Source organism: Scomber japonicus, chromosome 6 (genome assembly GCF_027409825.1).
Source record: "Scomber japonicus isolate fScoJap1 chromosome 6, fScoJap1.pri, whole genome shotgun sequence".
Taxonomy (NCBI): Eukaryota; Metazoa; Chordata; class Actinopteri; order Scombriformes; family Scombridae; genus Scomber; species Scomber japonicus.
In genome coordinates, this window is record NC_070583.1 from 36,593,310 (window position 1) to 36,613,586 (window position 20,277).

The 20,277-nt window shown below is 43.3% G+C and overlaps 1 protein-coding gene and 1 long non-coding RNA gene across 3 annotated transcripts in view; both read right to left on the reverse strand.

Annotated features, from left to right (window-relative positions):
- The window catches only part of LOC128360974 (heavy metal-binding protein HIP-like), a 78,487-nt gene that overhangs the window by 38,332 nt on the left and 19,878 nt on the right, over window positions 1-20,277 (reverse strand). For both annotated transcript variants that reach the window (XM_053321543.1, XM_053321542.1), the window contains one exon: window positions 10,847-10,909. In XM_053321543.1, the coding sequence (XP_053177518.1) occupies window positions 10,847-10,909 (63 nt within the window). The remainder of the gene's footprint in view (window positions 1-10,846; window positions 10,910-20,277) is intronic.
- Window positions 17,255-18,403, reverse strand: LOC128361026 (uncharacterized). Its single transcript, XR_008321534.1, has 3 exons — window positions 18,377-18,403; window positions 18,145-18,273; window positions 17,255-17,350 (listed from the first exon to the last, which is right to left on the reverse strand). It is a non-coding gene; the product is annotated as an uncharacterized LOC128361026 (long non-coding RNA).

A 20,277-nucleotide genomic window follows, 5' to 3' on the forward strand; every position in this document is an offset into this window, starting at 1 on the left:
GTGTTTTCTCGGTAACTCTGTAAATGTCTGTGCAAAGGTTTTGAAAAGGTTTCACAAAACTGCATAAACGACAAACTCACTTCATCATGAGAACCTGATCAGTCACCACATGAAATGTAATTACATAACACAAAATCACACACATGACTCAATGCTGGCAAAGAACCAACGGCCTGGCTCAAACCCTCTGAGAGGACACAGAGAAACTCCATTAAAAGTGTTATGATGGACTGTAAAAGGTCAAATAGGTGAAATCTTAAAAGGGCCAATTCAAAGAGAAATGTCTCCTACTCAAAAAGTGTGCAGCTGGAGCCATAGTGGAGAAAAAAAGTCATTAGAAAAGATGGAGTGAAAGCTGTAACAATGAATACATATTAAAATGAGTTCATTACATTATAATAGTTCATTTGTGTGTGTAGCAGAAAGAGGTGAGTACCTGTAGTTGGACTGTAGACCTGACCAAAGTTGGTGATGACTTTACTGAACTTAAGTGTGATGTCAGTATTGAAGGGTCCAATTAGTCCGTTGTCACTGAGACCAAGTGAGAACGCCACCTTTGGTTGGTCTGTGTGGATGTGAGAAGATTCACATAGAGGAAAACAATAGCTCCACTTATAAACAGTTGATGAACAAATTGTATTGTATTAATAATGATATAAGCAGTTTACCTGCATTCTGTCTCTTGAGCTCCTCCACCTCGTTTTCACAGATTTTCAATCTGGTCATCATATCTGTAAACACATTCAACATTTTTATTTTAAAGGAGATAATCTACATAACTGTGTAGCTAATAAACTAGCAGCTGTGTACTTTGCAGCTTACTGCTGTTCTTAAGAACATGTAAAGTGAATTCAGACATTTTCTTCTAAACACATTAAATAGGTCATAAATGTATTTCTAAAAAAGGAGTAAAAAGCATTTCAACCATTTAGATTTGAATTGTGGAGCTAGGCTTCACAAACTGTGTTTCAAGATTTCTGTGTTCAGGATTTAGTGATTAGCATAAACCCGCCCCTGCTGCTGTAGAGGTATGAATACATTCAGCACACACTACTACTACTACTACAGTCTACAGTTAGACAGTTAGCTGAGTTAGCCGCCGAGCTAGCTGCTGAGTTAGCGGCAGAATGCTCTCAGACGTAGCATCCATGTTTCTGGTAGAGGTGGTGACTTTGATTGACAGGTAACACTTGGTAGGGGGCGGGGTTTCAGCGGACTCGGAGGCCACGCCAACATCGTTTGGGAGCAGAGAAAGAGGCTGATTTTTACAAACTTTGAAGCCTAATTTCATATATTTGGGGATTTTTTTAATCATTCAAATTTGGCAGGGTGGTTAACAACACACTTTTCTGTGGTATTTCAAACTCAGAACACATATTTATTCTTACTTTACACAGACTTTAATAATGATATAATCCGTTTACCTGCACTCTCTATCTTCAGCTGCTCCACCTCGTTTTCACTGACGTTCATTCTGGCCTCCAACACTGTCAACACATTTAACATTAATATTATTGTGAAGTATGTTTATGTTCAGCAGGTTTCAAGTCGTTAACATGATCACTATGGAGACTGACCTTTGTTCTTATCTTCAAATGATGTTACTCTGTCAAGAAGATCTGCAATAGAAGGCAAAATTCATAATCAGATTAATAATTGTTCAGCATGCAGTGTTTTTTTTTTATCTTATTGATATATTTATTTTTTTACATTTTATTGATTGTTGCAGTTTACCTGTGTTGTCCATCTTGAGCTCCTCCATCACATGTTCACTGATTTTCAATCTTGCCATCATATCTGAGAACACATTCAACATTTCTAGGATACGATCTACATAACTGGAACTTGAAATACTTGTATGTGTAGCTAATAAACTAGCTTTGTACTTTGCAGCTTACTGTTGTTCTTAATAATGATATAATCAGTTTACCTGCACTTTCTATCTTCAGCTTCACCACCTCGTTTTCACTGGCGTTCATTCTGGCCTCCAACACTGTCAACACATTTAACATTAATATTATTGTGAAGTATGTTTATAGTCAGCAGGTTTCAAGTTGTTAACATGATCACTATGGAGGCTGAGCTTTGTTCTTATCTTCTCTTATCTTTAGAAGGCAAAATTAATAATCACATTCATAATTAATCGACAGCCAGATTCAAAATCTCATATTGAATGTATCTCTCCTACGTAGATAAATATCTTTTGACTTCTCTTCAGTCATTTTGGGAATTAAAACTGGCAAAGGTTCATCCTGAACAACACATTAATATCAAATAAATGTATTATCATTAATAGCATACATTAAAAAAAAAAAAAGTTTTTACATGTTATTGATTGTCGTAGCTTACCTGTGTTCTCTCTCTGGAGCTCTTTGACCACATTTTCCAAAACTGTGAATACATTTAAAGTTTTTCAGTAAAAGCTTTATTTTGAATCTTAGATATGAATATCAGTAAACGTGTTAAAGAAGTTTGACAAGAAAAATAACCAGAAATATAAATTAATTTTATATTATTGTATAAAATATAAATATCTACCTTCATTCTTGTGTTCACTGGCTGTCAGTCTGGCCTGTATGGCTGAAATAAAAGCAGTAAATTACTCCTAAAAGTAATGTCCATGTGAACATTGCATGAATGTGTTGATCACTATGTGAATGAACCTGTATTCTCCTGCTCCAGCTTCTCCATCTTGCTCTTGCTGTTCCTCAGCTCCACACTGTGTTCGATGGCCATGTCTCTCAGCTCCTTGAGCTCAGCCCAGATGTCAGGGGTGATGTTGGTCTGATCACTGGTTGATTTGACACCCAGGATCTCAGACTGAATCTCCGTCTGAGTGATATCATTCCCTGTCAGCTCTCCACTCTCACCCTGAGCCCTCGTCCAGTACAGACAGAGCAGCAACGCCAGAAAAGCTGCAGCACGCCTCATTGTGAAATATCACCTCTTTAGACAGCAAGATGCAGTCTGACACCACTCGTTCAGTTCCCGTCTTTATATCCACGTAAAACAGGTCACTGAACTGCTGTATGAGAATTAAACAGGTGTCTTTGATAACGAATGCAAAAATAGCACCAAAGATCCTTCAACACTGAACTAAAAGCAAACAACAAGTTAGAATCTTTCAAAACCATTGGCTGTGAAAGTTTGTTGAGTAAAGAGATGATAAGAACAAAGTCAGTATTTTAGTTTCCATGTGATGCTGATGTGCCAAAAGATTAAATATGTTCTTATTTGTGAAACCGATACCAAAGTATAACTTCACAAGATGCTCAACATTCCTCATTTTAATGTAAAATTACTACTTTATTCTGGTAATTTCCCCTAATACTCCATCGTAGCTTTCTCTGCTCTTCAGTTTCAGGTTTAATGCTCCACAGCAGAGGTGATTAAAGCTTCTTCCATTCTGTATTTATATTAAGCAGAAGTTCAGATACTTGTGTAAAAGAAAGACTCTGGTAAAAGTAGAAGTACTGATTCAACTTTACTCAAGTCAAAGTCTTTTTATGATGTAGCAGTGAAGACTGATGGCTCTAATGGTTATACAATAAACCCCACACTTCCAGAAAGTTCTCCTCATTTTCTGCTGTTTTTTCTCCAAAAAGCGATAAAAAATAGACTAACGAAACCTAAAAATTATCAAAAGGAGACTTAAAAATATCTAATAAGAGATTTACTTTGGTACAGCCCCTCCCTGAGCTACTACCTTATCGTGGTGGAAGGGTTTGCGCATCCCAATGACCCCAGGAGCTCAGTTGTTGGGGGCTTTTATGCCCCTGGTAGGGTCTCTCATGGCAAACAGGTCTGGGGGGAGGGGCCAGACAAAGGGTAGCTCCGAAGACCCTAATGATGAAGAAGATACATGGTTTTTCATGTCCACTGCCCGGCGGCGGGTCACCGGGGGCCCCCCCTGGAGCCAGGCCTGGGGGTGGGGTTCGGGGGCGAGAGCCTGGTGGCCGGGCCTTCGCCCATGGGGCACGGCCAAGCACAGCCCGAAGAGGGGACATGGGACCCTGCTCCCACAGACTCACCACCAGTGGGAGGGGCCAAAGCGGTCGGGTGCATTGTGAGCCTGAGCTGGTGCGCGAGGTTGAGAAGTTTCGGCTAGATATAGTCTGCCTCACCTCGACGCACAGCAAGGGCTCTGGAACCAGTTTTCTCGAGAGGGGTTGGACTCACGTCCACTCTGGAGTGGCAATACTTATTGCCCCCCGGCTTGGTGCCTGTATGTTGGAGTTTACCCCGGTAGACGAGAGGGTAGCCTCCCTCCGCCTTCGGGTGGGGGGACGGATCCTGACTGTTGTTTGTGCCTATGGTCCAAACAGCAGTTCAGAGTATCCACCCTTTTAGGACTCCTTGGAGGGGGTGCTGGAAAACACTCCCCCTGGGGATTCCCTCGTTCTGCTGGGGGACTTCAACGCCCATGTTGGTAGCGACAGTGAGACCTGGAAGGGTGTGATTGGGAGGAACGGCCCCCCCGATCTAAACCCGAGTGGTGTTCTGTTATTGGACTTCAGTGCCTGTCACAGATTGTCCATAACCAACACCATGTTCAAGCATAAGGGTGTCCATATGTGCACTTGGCACCAGGACACCCTAGGCCGCAGTTCGATGATTGACTTTGTAGTTATGTCTTGGACACTAGGGTGAAGAGAGGGGCGGAGCTGTCAACTGATCAGCACCTGGTGAGTTGGCTACGATGTTGGGGGAGGATGCCAGTCAGACCTGGCAGACCCAAACGTATTGTGAGGGTCTGCTGGGAACGTCTGGCAGAGTCTCCTGTCAGAGAGAGTTTCAACTCTCTGACAGGACGGCGTAGGACATTGAGTCCGGGTGGGCCATGTTCCGTGCCTCCATTGTTAGGGGAGCCGACCGGAGCTGTGGCCGCAAGGTGGTCGGTGACTGTCGTGGCGGCAATCCCCGAACCCGCTGGTGGACACCGGCGGTGAGGAATACCGTCAAGCTGAAGAAGGAGTCCTATAGGACCTTTTTGGCCTGTGGGACTCCGGAGGCAGCAGACAGGTACCGGCAGGACAAACAGAGTGCAGCTGCGGCGGTCGCTGAGGCAAAAACCTGGACATGGGAGGGCAGGCCATGGAAAAAGACTTCCGGATGACTTCGAAGAGATTCTGGACCACCATCCGGCGTCTCAGGAGGGGGAAGCAGTGCACCGTAAACACTGTGTACGGTGGGGACGGTGTGCTGCTGACCTCGACTCGGGACGTTGTGGATCGGTGGAAGGAATACTTCGAAGACCTCCTCAATCCCACCGACACGCCTTCTGGTAAGGAAGCTGGGCCTGGGGGCTCGGGTGTGTTCTCTCCTATCTCTGGGGTGGAGGTCGCCGAGGTGGTTAAAAAGCTCCTCGGTGGCAGGGCCCTGGGGGTGGATGAGATCCGCCCCGAGTTCCTCAAGGCCCTGGATGTTGTGGGGATGTCATGGTTGACACGACTCTGCAGCATCGCGTGGACATCGGGGGCAGTGCCTCTGGATTGGCAGACTGGGGTGGTGGTCCCTCTTTTTAAGAAGGGGGACCGGAGGGTGTGTTCCAACTACAGGGGAATCACACTCCTCAGCCTCCCTGGTAAGGTCTATTCGGGGGTGCTGGAGAGGAGGGTCCGTCGGATAGTCGAATCTCGGATTCAGGAGGAGCAGTGTGGTTTTCGTCCGGGCCGTGGAACAGTGGACCAGCTCTACACCCTCTGCAGGATCTTTGAGAGTGCATGGGAGTTTGCCCAACCAGTCCACATGTGTTTTGTGGACTTGGAGAAGGCATTCGACCGTGTCCCTCGGGGGATCCTGTGGGGGGTTCTCCGGGAGTATGGGGTACCGGACCCCTTGATAAAGGCCCTCCGTTCCCTGTATGACCGGTGTCAGAGCTTGGTCCGCATTGCCGGTAATAAGTCGGACTTGTTTCCCGTGATGGTTGGACTCCGCCAGGGCTGCCCTTTGTCACCGATCCTGTTCATAAATTTTAAAGACAGGATTTCTAGGCGCAGCCATGGTGTGGAGGGGGTCCGGTTTGGTGACCTCAGGATTGGGTCACTGCTTTTTGCGGATGATGTGGTCCTGTTGGATTCATCAGACCGTGACCTCCAACTCTCACTGGATCGGTTCGTAGCCGAGTGTGAAGCAGCCAGGATGAGAATCAGCACCTCCAAATCCGAGTCCATGGTCCTCAACTGGAAAAGGGTGGAGTGCACTCTCCGGGTCGGGGATGAGATCCTGCCCCAAGTGGAGGACTTCAAGTACCTCGGGGTCTTGTTCACGAGTGAGGGAAGGATGGAGCGTGAGATCGACAGGCGGATCGGTGCGGCGTCTGCAGTAATGCGGACTCTGCACAGATCCGTCGTGGTGAAGAAAGAGCTGAGCCGAAAGGCAAAGCTCTCGATTTACCAGTCGATCTTGGTTCCTACCCTCACCTCTGGTCATGAGCTTTGGGTAGTGACCAAAAGAACAAGATCGCGGGTACAAGCGGCCGAAATTAGCTTCCTCCGTAGGGTGGCTGGGCTCTCCCTTAGAGATAGGGTGAGAAGCTCGCTCATCCGGGAGGAGCTCGTATTAGACCCGCTGCTCCTTCGCGTTGAGAGGAGCCAGATGAGGTGGCTCGGGCATCTAATCAGGATGCCTCCTGGACGTCTCCCTGGTGAGGTGTTCAGGACCCGTCCAACCGGTAGGAGACCCCGGGGAAGACCCAGGACACGCTGGAGAGACTATGTCTCTCGGCTGGCCTGGGAACGCCTCGGGATCCCCCGGGAATAGCTGGACGAAGTGGCTGGGGAGAGGGAAGTCTGGGCTTCCCTGCTTAGGCTGCTGCCCCCGTGACCCGACCAGGATAAGCGGAAGAGGACGGTAACGGTAACAGTACTTTAGTACAGTTAATGACTCCTCATAAGTCACTTTGGTGTTTATCTCCTTCATTTTTCCTCTTTTGTTAAAAACCTGCACAGAAAAAAAAATCACTGGACACAGTCTAGTTCTGCTGTAAGCCAGATTTCAGACAGAATATAAATAAATATATAATATAAATACTGAGGTGCCATTTTTTATGTGACGGTTTGAGTGTGATTATTCTTTCTTTAGTTTTTCTGAATAAAGCTGAGGTGCCAGCCAGGTCTCTCTTGTGGCATGTGAGATTTTAATTCTCAAACCTCACACAAGGATGAACCTTTGTTTTAGATACACCCTTAAAATAAACCACAGTGATAAATATAGACAGACCAACTTATATTGGGAACAGAAAACCGTTCTATATATTATAAAAAAACAAAACAATGGGCAGTTTCTTTTCTCTCTCTCGCTCTCTCTCTCTCTGTCTCACTCGCTGTCTCTCTCTCTTCTGACTCCTGGTGATGATGATGATGGTAAATATAATAATGATGATAAAGAAAAAGAAAAATGGTGATATAGACGGTAATGATAGTGATGATAAAATAATGATAATATATTTCTATATACTACACAGGAACACAGGTACAGAAATTAAAGTTGATTGTGAAATAAACATGAACATAACATAACCATCCAAATTATTCAAATGAAGTAGATATCTTCTCTAAAAAGACTGTAAATGTGTCAGATATCACTTGATATAATAACTCACACTGCTGAAGCTCAATAGAAGCTGATCATCTACTTTTAAATGCACTTTTGCACAAAATAACTGTGAACACACTGGATTTTGGTCCTTCATTACTTTCATCAAAAGCACATCTGAAGAAGATGTTTTATTAGCCAGCATGAAAAGGAGGAATGATTTCAGTGAAGGAAACCTCTCAGTCTTCATATAAGCACCTGACTGCTGTTTTAAAACAGACATGAACAATTGTGAAGCTATCCTTTAATGCTGAATTATCATCAGATCATCATTTGAACTAATGAGTTGATAAATGGGATTTCAGTGTCTGATCTTTTTGTGTGTATGTGTTGGTTTTCCCAGACTCAGGTTTAAATATCCCCAAATTAAAGTCAGAGACAGCACTTTAACCTCATATTCATTCTTTTATTTCATATGTAGTTTGTTGCAGAGCAAAGTCAACACAGCAACAATGTGCATCCTTTCATATACACATGAATACTGTATGACTTGTTTATACACTATGCCAAACATTTGGGGGTAAATCAATTCTCATGTTTGAGTCTCACAGTGGAAAAAGCAGAAATCCATTAAAGGTAGTACGATCATAATCATCATCGAATACACTATAGCCAGCAGGTAAAACCAGGTAGACCACATCCCCCTTTTCCAGCTGAAGAACCAGTGAATTAGAAACACTTTCCTCGTCATCATTTGCATTGTAATTATAACTGAACAACACTCTCTTGTCATTGTGATAGAGATAGACATGCCTGTATACGTTACTCCGGGTATCCAGTGTAGTGAATGAGAAGTAGTAGGCTCCTCTGACTGGGGCTGTGAAGACACCTGCAACAGAGGAGAAAATCAGTGAAGCTTTTTCCTGCTGTTGAACTACTTCTTCTCTGAGTTCAGTACGCTGTTGCTTCTCAATACTTTGGTCAGGCTGCTGTAAGTGGGTTTGTCTAATCTGAAGGAATAGTTGTTCAGTGCTCTTGCTTTGTTAACATCACATTACTCAGAGACTGTATAGTCTGTAAAAGTTGAGAGCTCTCAGTTACACATTCAGTGAGTCAGTTTGCATCCCATAAGGTTTATAGAAAGTGATATAACAGAGAGATATAAGTGAGCACCTTAAAACAAAGCAAAAGCCTCTCAAAGCCTTTGCAGAACAAATCATTCTCTTGTGTTTTCTCTGTAACTCTGTAAATGTCTGTGCAAAGGTTTTGAAAAGGTTTCACAAAACTGCATAAACGACAAACTCACTTCATCATGAGAACCTGATCAGTCACCACATGAAATGTAATTACATAACACAAAATCACACACATGACTCAATGCTGGCAAAGAACCAACGGCCTGGCTCAAACCCTCTGAGAGGACACAGAGAAACTCCATTAAAAGTGTTATGATGTACTGTAAAAGGTCAAATAGGTGAAATCTTAAAAGGGCCAATTCAAAGAGAAATGTCTCCTCCTCAAAAAGTGTGCAGCTGGAGCCATAGTGGAGAAAAAAAGTCATTACAAAAGATGGAGTGAAAGCTGTAACAATGAATACATATTAAAACATCTAACAAACAAATTAAAATGAGTTCATTACATTATAATAGTTCATTTGTGTGTGTAGCAGAAAGAGGTGAGTACCTGTAGTTGGACTGTAGACCTGACCAAAGTTGGTGATGACTTTACTGAACTTAAGTGTGATGTCAGTATTGAAGGGTCCAATTAGTCCGCTGTCAGTGAGACCAAGTGAGAACGCCACCTTTGGTTGGTCTGTGTGGATGTGAGAAGATTCACATAGAGGAAAAAAATAGCTCCACTTATAAACAGTTGATGAACAAATTGTATTGTATTAATAATGATATAAGCAGTTTACCTGCATTCTGTCTCTTGAGCTCCTCCACCTCGCTTTCACTGATTTTCAATCTGGCCATCATATCTGTAAACACATTCAACATTTTTATTTTAAAGGAGATAATCTACATAACTGTGTCGCTAATAAACTAGCAGCTGTGTACTTTGCAGCTTACTGCTGTTCTTAAGACTGTGTAAAGTGAATTCAGACATTTTCTTCTAAACACATTAAATAGGTCATAAATGTATTTCTAAAAAAGGTGTAAAAAGCATTTCAACCATTTAGATTTGAATTGTGGAGCGAGGCTTCACAAACTGTGTTTCAAGATTTCTGTGTTCAGGATTTAGTGATTAGCATAAACCCGCCCCTGCTGCTGTAGAGGTATAAATACATTCAGCACACAATACTACTACTACAGTCTACAGTTAGCCAGTTAGCTGAGTTAGCACTACTACTACTAGTTAGCCAGTTAGCTGAGTTAGCCGCCAAGCTAGCCGCAGAGTTAGCCACCGAGTTAGCTGCCGAGCTAGTAGCCCAGTTTACAGTCAAGGTAGCAGCCCAGTTAGCGGCCAAGCTGGCAGCTGAGTTAGCAGCAGAAAGCTCTCAGACATAGCGTCCATTTTTCTGGTAGAGGTGGTGACTTTGATTGACAGGTGACACTTGGTAGGGGGCGGGGCTTCAGCAAACTCGGCGGGAACGCCAACAGCGTTTGATAGCAGAGAAAAAGACTTTTCTTCAAAACAGTCTGTGGTTTCACACAATTTTGAAGCCTAATTTCATATTTTTGGCGATTTTCTTAATAATTCAAATTTGGCAGGGTGGTTAACAACACACTTTTCTGTGGTATGTCAAACTCAGAACACATATTTATTCTTACTTTACACAGACTTTAATAATGATATAATCAGTTTACCTGCACTCTCGATCTTGAGCTCCTCCACCTCGGTTTCACTGACGTTCATTCTGGCCTCCAACACTGTCAACACATTTAACATTAATATTATTGTGAAGTATGTTTATGGTCAGCAGGTCTCAAGTCGTTAACATGATCACTATGGAGACTGACCTTTGTTCTTATCTTCAAATGATGTTACTCTGTCAAGAAGATCTGCAATATAAGGCAAAATTCATAATCAGATTAATAATTGTTCAGCATGCAGTGTTTTTTTTTGTTTGTGTTCGTTTGTTTTTTTTACATTTTATTGATTGTTGCAGTTTACCTGTGTTCTCCATCTTGAGTTCCTCCATCACATGTTCACTGATTTTCAATCTGGCCATCATATCTGAGAACACATTCAACATTTTTAGGAGATAATCTACATAACTGGAACTTGAAATACTTGTATGTGTAGCTAATAAACTAGCTTTGTACTTTGCAGCTTGCTGTTGTTCTTAATAATGATATAATCAGTTTACCTGCACTCTCTATCTTCAGCTTCACCACCTCGTTTTCACTGGTGTTCATTCTGGCCTCCAACACTGTCAACACATTTAACATTAATATTATTGTGAAGTATGTTTATAGTCAGCAGGTTTCAAGTTGTTAACATGATCACTATGGAGGCTGAGCTTTGTTCTTATCTTCTCTTATCTTCAGAAGGCTAAATTAATAATCAGATTAATAATTAATCAACAGCCAGATTCAAAATCTCATATTGAATGTATCTCTCCTACGTAGATAAATATCTTTTGACTTCTCTTCAGTCATTTTGGGAATTAAAACTGGCAAAGGTTCATCCTGAACAACACATTAATATCAAATAAATGTATTATCATTAATAGCATACATTAAAAAAAAAAAAAGTTTTTACATGTTATTGATTGTCGTAGCTTACCTGTGTTCTCTCTCTGGAGCTCTTTGACCACATTTTCCAAAACTGTGAATACATTTAAAGTTTTTCAGTAAAAGCTTTATTTTGAATCTTAGATATGAATATCAGTAAACGTGTTAAAGAAGTTTGACAAGAAAAATAACCAGAAATATAAATTAATTTTATATTATTGTATAAAATATAAATATCTACCTTCATTCTTGTGTTCACTGGCTGTCAGTCTGGCCTGTATGGCTGAAATAAAAGCAGTAAATTACTCCTAAAAGTAATGTCCATGTGAACATTGCATGAATGTGTTGATCACTATGTGAATGAACCTGTATTCTCCTGCTCCAGCTTCTCCATCTTGCTCTTGCTGTTCCTCAGCTCCACACTGTGTTCGATGGCCATGTCTCTCAGCTCCTTGAGCTCAGCCCAGATGTCAGGGGTGATGTTGGTCTGATCACTGGTTGATTTGACACCCAGGATCTCAGACTGAATCTCCGTCTGAGTGATATCATTCCCTGTCAGCCCTCCACTCTCACCCTGAGCTCTCGTCCAGTACAGACAGAGCAGCAACGCCAGAAAAGCTGCAGCACGCCTCATTGTGAAATATCACCTCTTTAGACAGCAAGATGCAGTCTGACACCACTCGTTCAGTTCCTGTCTTTATATCCACGTAAAACAGGTCACTGAACTGCTGTATGAGAATTAAACAGCTGTCTTTGATAACGAATGCAAAAATAGCACCAAAGATCCTTCAACACTGAACTAAAAGCAAACAACAAGTTAGAATCTTTCAAAACCATTGGCTGTGAAAGTTTGTAGAGTAAAGAGATGATAAGAACAAAGTCAGTCTTTTAGTTTCCATGTGATACTGATGTGCCAAAAGATTAAATATGTTCTTATTTGTGAAACTGATACCAAAGTATAACTTCACAAGATGCTCAACATTCCTCATTTTAATGTAAAATTACTACTTTATTCAGGTAATTTCCCCTAATACTCCATCGTAGCTTTCTCTGCTCTTCAGTTTCAGGTTTAATGCTCCACAGCAGAGGTAATTAAAGCTTCTTCCATTCTGTATTTATATTAAGCAGAAGTTCAGATACTTGTGTAAAAGAAAGACTGGTAAAAGTAGGAGTACTGATTCAACTTTACTCAAGTCAAGGTCTTTTTATGATGTAGCAGTGAAGACTGATGGCTCTAATGGTTATACAATAAACCCCACACTTCCAGAAAGTTCGGCTCATTTTACCTTACATATAAAATAATATTTCAATCATAATTGCTATGTTCTATTTTCATGTCTGTGGTAAAATAGGACATGATAATGTGTCATAGGAGCTGTTTTTTCTCCAAAAAGTGATAAAAAATAGACTAACGAAACCTAAAAACTACCAAAAGGAGACATAAAAATGACTAATAAGAGATTTACTTTGGTACAGCCCCTCCCTGAGCTACTACCTTATCGTGGTGGAGGGGTTTGCGCATCCCAATGACCCCAGGAGCTCAGTTGTCGGGGTTTTTTCTCCCATGGCAAACAGGTCTGGGGGGAGAGGCCAGACAAAGGGTAGCTCAGAAGACCCTAATGAGGAAGAAGATACATGGTTTTTTGTGTCCCTTGCCCGGACATAGGTCACCGGGCCCCCCCCCTGGAGCCAGGCCTGGGGGTGGGGCTCGGGGGAAAGAGCCTGGTGGCCGGGCCTTCGCCCATGGGACCCGGCCAGGGACAGCCCGAAGGTATAGATAGATATAGTCTATAGTCTAGATATAGTGTGCCTCACCTCGACGTACAGCAAGGGCTCTGGAACCAGTCTTCTCGAGAGGGGTTGGACTCTCGTCCACTCTGGAGTGGCAATACTTATTGCCCCCCGGCTTGGTGCCTGTATGTTGGAGTTTACCACGGTAGACGAGAGGGTAGCCTCCCTCCGCCTTTGGGTGGGGGAAAGGATCCTGACTGTTGTTTGTGCCTGTGGTCCAAACAGCAGCTCAAAGTATCCACCCTTTTTGGACTCCTTGGAGGGGGTGCTGGAAAGCACCCCCCTGGGGATTCCCTCGTTCTGCTGGGGGACTTCAACGCCCATGTTGGTAGCGACAGTGATACCTGGAAGGGTGTGATTGGGAGGAACAGCCCCCCCGATCTGAACCCGAGCAGTGTCTGTTATTGGACTTCTGTGCTCGTCACAGATTGTCCATAACCAACACCATGTTGAAGCATAAGGGAGTCCATATGTGCACTTGGCCTCGATGATTGATTTTGTAGTCGTGTCGTCGGACTTGCGGCCGCATGTCTTGGACACTCGGGTGAAGAGAGGGGCGGAGTTGTCAACTGATCAGCACCTGGTGGTGAGTTGGCTACGATGGTGGGGGAGGATGCCGGTCAGACCTGGCAGACCCAAACGTATTATGAGGGTCTGCTGGGAATGTCTGGCAGAGTCTCCTGTCAGAGAGAGTTTCAACTCCCACCTCCGGGAGAGCTTCAACCACGTACCGGGGGAGGCGGGGGACATTGAGTCCGAGTCGGCCATGTTCCGTGCCTCCATTGTTAAGGCGGCCGACCGGAGCTGTGGCCACAATGTGGTCAGTGCCTGTCGTGGTGGCAATCCCCGAGCCCGCTGGTGGACACCGGCTGTGAGGGATGCCGTCAAGCTGAAGAAGGAGTCCTATAGGGCCTTTGTAGCCTGTGGGACTCCGGAGGCAGCAGGCAGGTACCGGCAAGTCCAGCTGCAGCGGTCACTGAGGCAAAAACCCGGACATGGGAGGAGTTCGGCGAGGCCATGGAAAAAGACTTCCGGATGGCTTCGAAGAGATTCTGGACCACCATTCGGCGTCTCAGGAGGGGGAAGCAGTGCACCGTCAACACAGTGTACGGTGGGGACGGTGCACTGCTGACCTCGACTCGGGATGTTGTGGATCGGTGGAAGGAATACTTCGAAGACCTCCTCAATCCCACCGACACGCCTTCCGGTAAGGAAGCAGGGCCTGGGGGCTCGGGTGTGGGCTCTCCTATCTCTGGGGTGGAGGTCGCCGAGGTGGTCAAAAAGCTCCTCGGTGGGAGGGCCCCGGGGGTGGATGAGATCCGCCCCGAGTTCTTCAAGGCCCTGGATGTTGTGGGGCTGTCATGGTTGACACGACTCTGCAGCATTGCGTGGACATCCGGGGCAGTGCCTCTGGATTAGCAGACTGGGGTGGTGGTCCCTCTCTTTAAGAAGGGGGACAACAGGGTGTGTTCCAATTACAGGGGAATCACACTCCTCAGCCTCCCTGGTAAGGTCAATTCGGGGGTGCTGGAAAGGAGGGTCTGTCGGATAGTCAAACCTCGGATTCAGGAGGAGCAGTGTGGTTTTCGTCCGGGTTGTGGAACAGTGGACCAGCTCTTCACCCTCTGCAGGATCCTTGAGGGTGCATGGGAGTTTGCCCAACCAGTCCACATGTGTTTTGTGGACTTGGAGAAGTCATTCGACCGTGTCCCTCGGGGACTCCAGTGTGGGGTTCTCCGGAAATATGGGCAACCGGACCCCCTGATAAGGGCCGTCCAATCCATGTATGACCGGTGTCAGAGCTTGGTCCGTATTGCCAGTAATAAGTCGGACTTGTTTCCGGTGAGGGTTCGACTCCGCCAGGGCTGCCCTTTGTCACTGATCCTGTTCATAGTCTTCATGGACAGGATTTCGAGGGGCATGCAGGGGGTCCGGTTTGGTGACCTCAGGATTGGGTCACTGCTTTTTGTGGAAGATGTGAACCTGCTGGCTTCATCAGACCGTGACCTCCAACTCTCACTGGATCGGTTCGCAGCCGAGTGTGAAGCGGCCAGGATGAGAATCAGCACCTCCAAATCAAAGGCCATGGTCCTCAACTGGAAAAGGGTGGAGTGCACTCTCCGGGTCGGGGATGAGATCCTGCCCCAAGTGGAGGAGTTCAAGTACCTCGGGGTCTTGTTCACGAGTGAGGGAAGGATGGAACGGGAGATCGACAGGCGGATCGGTGCGGCATCTGCAGTAATGCGGACTCTGCACAGATCCGTCGTGGTGAAGAGAGAGCTGAGCCGAAAGGCAAAGCTCTCGATTTACCAGTCGATCTTGGTTCCTACCCTCACCTATGGTCATGAGTTTTGGGTAGTGACCCAAAGAACAAGATCACGGGTACAAGCGGCCGAAATGAGCTTCCTCCGTAGGCTGGCTGGGCTCTTAGAGATAGGGTGAGAAGCTCAGTTATCCGGAGGGAGCTCGGAGTAGACCCGCTGCTCTTCCGCGTTGAGAGGAGACAGATGAGGTGGCTTGGGCATCTAATTAGGATGCCTCCTGGACGCCTCCCTGGTGAGGTGTTCAGGGCCCATCCCACCGGTAGAAGACCCTGGGGAAGACCCAGGACACACTGGAGGGACTATGTCTCTGGGAACGCCTTGGGATCCCCCGGGAAGAGCTGGACGAAGTGGCTGGGGAGAGGGAAGTCTGGGCTTCCCTGCTTAGGCTGCTGCCCCCGCGACCCAACCAGGATAAGTGGAAGAGGACGGTAACGGTAACGGTACTTTGGTACAGTAAATGACTCTTCATAAGCCACTTTGGTGTTTATCTCCTTAATTTTTCCTCTTTTGTTTAAAACCTGCACAGAAAAAAAATCACTGGACACAGTCTAGTTCTGCTGTAAGCCAGATTTCAGACAGAATATAAATAAATATATAATATAAATACTGAGGTGCCATTTTTTATGTGACTGTTTGAGTGTGATTATTCTTTCTTTAGTTTTTCTGAATAAAGCTGAGGTGCCAGCCAGGTCTCTCTCCTGGCATGTAAGATTTTAATTCTCAAACCTCACACAAGGATGAATCGTTGTTTTAGATACACCCTTAAAATAAACCACAGTGATAAATATAGACACACAAACTTGTATTGGGAACAGAAAACCACAAAAAAAATTCTTTTTCTTTCTATATATTATAAATAAATAAAAACAATGGGCAGTTTCATTTCTCTCTCCCTCTCTCTCTCTCTCTCTCTGTCTCACTCGCTGTCTCTCTCTCTTCCGACTCCTGGTGATGATGATGATGGTAAATATAATAATGATGATGAAGAAAAATAAAAATGGTGATATAGACGGTAATGATAGTGATGATAATATTAATAATAATATATTTCTATATACTACACAGGAACACAGGTATAGAAATAAACATGAACATAACATAACATTCAGCCATCCAAATTATTCAAATGAAGTAGATATCTTCTCTAAAAAGACTGTAAATGTGTCAGATATCACTTGATATAATAACTCACACTGCTGAAGCTCAATAGAAGTTGATCATCTACTTTTAAATGCACTTTGGCACAAAATAACTGTGTGAACACTGAACACACTGGATTTTGGTCCTTCATCACTTTCATCAAAAGCACATTTGAAGAAGATATCTTATTAACCAGCATGAAAAGGAGGAATGATTTCAGTGAAGGAAACCTCTTTCAGTCTTCATATAAGCACCTGACTGCTGTTTTAAAACAGACATGAACAATTGTGAACCTGTCCTTTAATGCTGAATTATCATCAGATCATCATTTGAACTAATGAGTTGATAAATGGGATTTCAGTGTCTGATCTTTTTGTGTGTATGTGTTGGTTTTCCCAGACTCAGGTTTAAATATCCCCAAATTAAAGTCAGAGACAGCACTTTAACCTCATATTCATTCTTTTATTTCATATGTAGTTTGTTGCAGAGCAAAGTCAACGCAGCAACAATGTGCATCCTTTCATATACACATGAATACTGTATGACTTGTTTATACACTATGCCAAACATTTGGGGGTAAATCAACTCTCATGTTTGAGTCTCACAGTGGAAAAAGCAGAAATCCATTAAAGGAAGTAAAATCTTCGGCACTATCGTATACACTCTGGCCAGCAGGTAAAACCAGGTAGACCACGTCCCCCTTTTCCAGCTGAAGAACCAGTGAATTAGAAACACTTTCCGAGCTATGCGCACTGTAATTATGACTGTTCAACACTCTCTTGTCATTGTGATAGAGATGAACTTCCCTCCGTACATTATTCCGGCCATCCAGTGTAGTGAATGAGAAGTAGTAGGCTCCTCTGACTGGGGCTGTGAAGAGACCTGCAACAGAGGAGAAAATGAGTGAAGCTTGTTCCTGCTGTTGAACTACCTCTTCTCTGAGCTCAGTACGCTGTTGCTTCTCAATACTTTGGTCAGGCTGCTGTAAGTGGGTTTGTCTAATCTGAAGGAATAGTTGTTCAGTGCTCTTGCTTTGTTAACATCACATTACTCAGTCACTGTATAGTCTGTAAAAGTTGAGAGCTCTCAGTTACACATTCAGTGAGTCAGTTTGCATCCCATAAGGTTTATAGAAAGTGATATAACAGAGAGATATAAGTGAGCACCTTAAAACAGAGCAAAAGCCTCTCAAAGCCTTTGCAGAACAAATCATTCTCTTGTGTTTTCTCTGTAACTCTGTAAATGTCTGTGCAAAGGTTTTGAAAAGGTTTCACAAAACTGCATAAACGACAAACTCACTTCATCATGAGAACCTGATCAGTCACCACATGAAATGTAATTATATAACACAAAATCACACACATGACTCAATGCTGGCAAAGAACCAACGGCCTGGCTCAAACCCTCTGAGAGGACACAGAGAAACTCCATTAAAAGTGTTATGATGTACTGTAAAAGGTCAAATGGGTGAAATCTTAAAAGGGCCAATTCAAAGAGAAATGTCTCCTCCTCAAAAAGTGTGCAGCTGGAGCCATAGTGGAGAAAAAAAGTCATTACAAAAGATGGAGTGAAAGCTGTAACAATGAATACATATTAAAACATCTAACAAACAAATTAAAATGAGTTCATTACATTATAATAGTTCATTTGTGTGTGTAGCAGAAAGAGGTGAGTACCTGTAGTTGGACTGTAGACCTGACCAAAGTTGGTGATGACTTTACTGAACTTAAGTGTGATGTCAGTATTGAAGGGTCCAATTAGTCCGTTGTCACTGAGACCAAGTGAGAACGCCACCTTTGGTTGGTCTGTGTGGATGTGAGAAGATTCACATAGAGGAAAAAATTAGCTCCACTTATAAACAGTTGAATAACAAATTGTATTGTATTAATAATGATAAAAGCAGTTTACCTGCATTCTGTCTCTTGAGCTCCTCCACCTCGTTTTCACAGATTTTCAATCTGGTCATCATATCTGTAAACACATTCAACATTTTTATTTTAAAGGAGATAATCGACATAACTGTGTAGCTAATAAACTAGCAGCTGTGTACTTTGCAGCTTACTGCTGTTCTTAAGACTGTGTAAAGTGAATTCAGACATTTTCTTGTAAACACATTAAATAAGTCATAAATGTATTTCTAAAAAAGGTGTAAAAAGCATTTCAGCCATTTAGATTTGAATTGTGGAGCTAGGCTTCACAAACTGTGTTTCAAGATTTCTGTGTTCAGGATTTAGTGATTAGCATAAACCCGCCCCTGCTGCTGTAGAGGTATAAATACATTCAGCACACACTACTACTACTACTACAGTCTACAGTCAGCCAGTTAGCGGAGTTAGCCGCCGAGCTAGCTGCTGAGTTAGCCGCCGAGCTAGTAGCCCAGTTAGCCGCCAAGCTAGCAGCTGGGTTAGCAGCAGAAAGTTCTCAGACGTAGTGTCCATGTTCCTGGTAGAGGTGGTGACTATGATTGACAGGTGACACTTGGTAGGGGGCGGGGTTTCAGCGGACCGCGAAGGCCACGCCCACATCGTTTGGGAGCAGAGAAAGAAGCTGATTTTTACATAACTTTGAAGCCTAATTTCATATATTTGGCGATTTTTTTAATCATTCAAATTTGGCAGGGTGGTTAACAACACACTTTTCTGTGGTATGTCAAACTCAGAACACATATTTATTCTTACTTTACACAGACTTTAATAACGATATAATCAGTTTACCTGCACTCTCTATTTTCAGCTGCTCCACCTCGTTTTCACTGGCGTTCATTCTGGCCTCCAACACTGTCAACACATTTAACATTAATATTATTGTGAAGTATGTTTATAGTCAGCAGGTTTCAAGTTGTTAACATGATCACTATGGAGACTGACCTTTGTTCTTATCTTCTCTTATCTTTAGAAGGCAAAATTAATAATCAGATTCATAATTAATCAACAGCCAGATTCAAAATCTCATACTGAATGTATCTCTCCTAAGTAGATGAATATCTTTTGACTTCTCTTCAGTCATTTTGGGAATTAAAACTTGCAAAGGTTCATCCTGAACAACACATTAAAATCAAATAAATGTATTATCATTGGTAGCATACATAAAAAAAGAAAAGTTTTTACATGTTATTGATTGTCATAGCTTACCTGTGTTCTCTCTCTGGAGCTCTTTGACCACATTTTCCAAAACTGTGAATACATTTAAAGTTTTTCAGTAAAAGATTTATTTTGAATCTTAGATATGAATATCAGTAAACATGTTAAAGAAGTTTGACAAGAAAAATAATCAGAAACATGAATTAATTGTATATTATTTTATAAAATATAAATATCTACCTGCATTCTTGTGTTCACTGGCTGTCAGTCTGGCCTGTATGGCTGGAATAAAAGCAGTAAATTACTCCTAAAAGTAATGTCTATGTGAACATTGCAGGCCCAGATTACCTGTGAGACCAGAAAGCACAGACAACTCCGGGGAAGAAGTTTATTTTATTGAATGCATCAATAGAAAATGAATGTTAATGGATATAGATGGATGGATACAGAGAGAGAGGGAGTAGGAGAGAGGAGCCCAGTGCATCATGGGAGTCCCCCGGCAGTCTAAGCCTATAGCAGTATAAGCTAAGAGCTCCAAGAGCCCTAACTATAAGCTTTATCAAAAAGGAAAGTTTTGAGCCTACTCTTAAATGTAGGGGAGGGTGTCTGTAAATGTGTCAGATATCACTTGATATAATAACTCACACTGCTGAAGCTCAATAGAAGCTGATCATCTACTTTTAAATGCACTTTGGCACAAAATAACTGAACACACTGGATTTTGGTCCT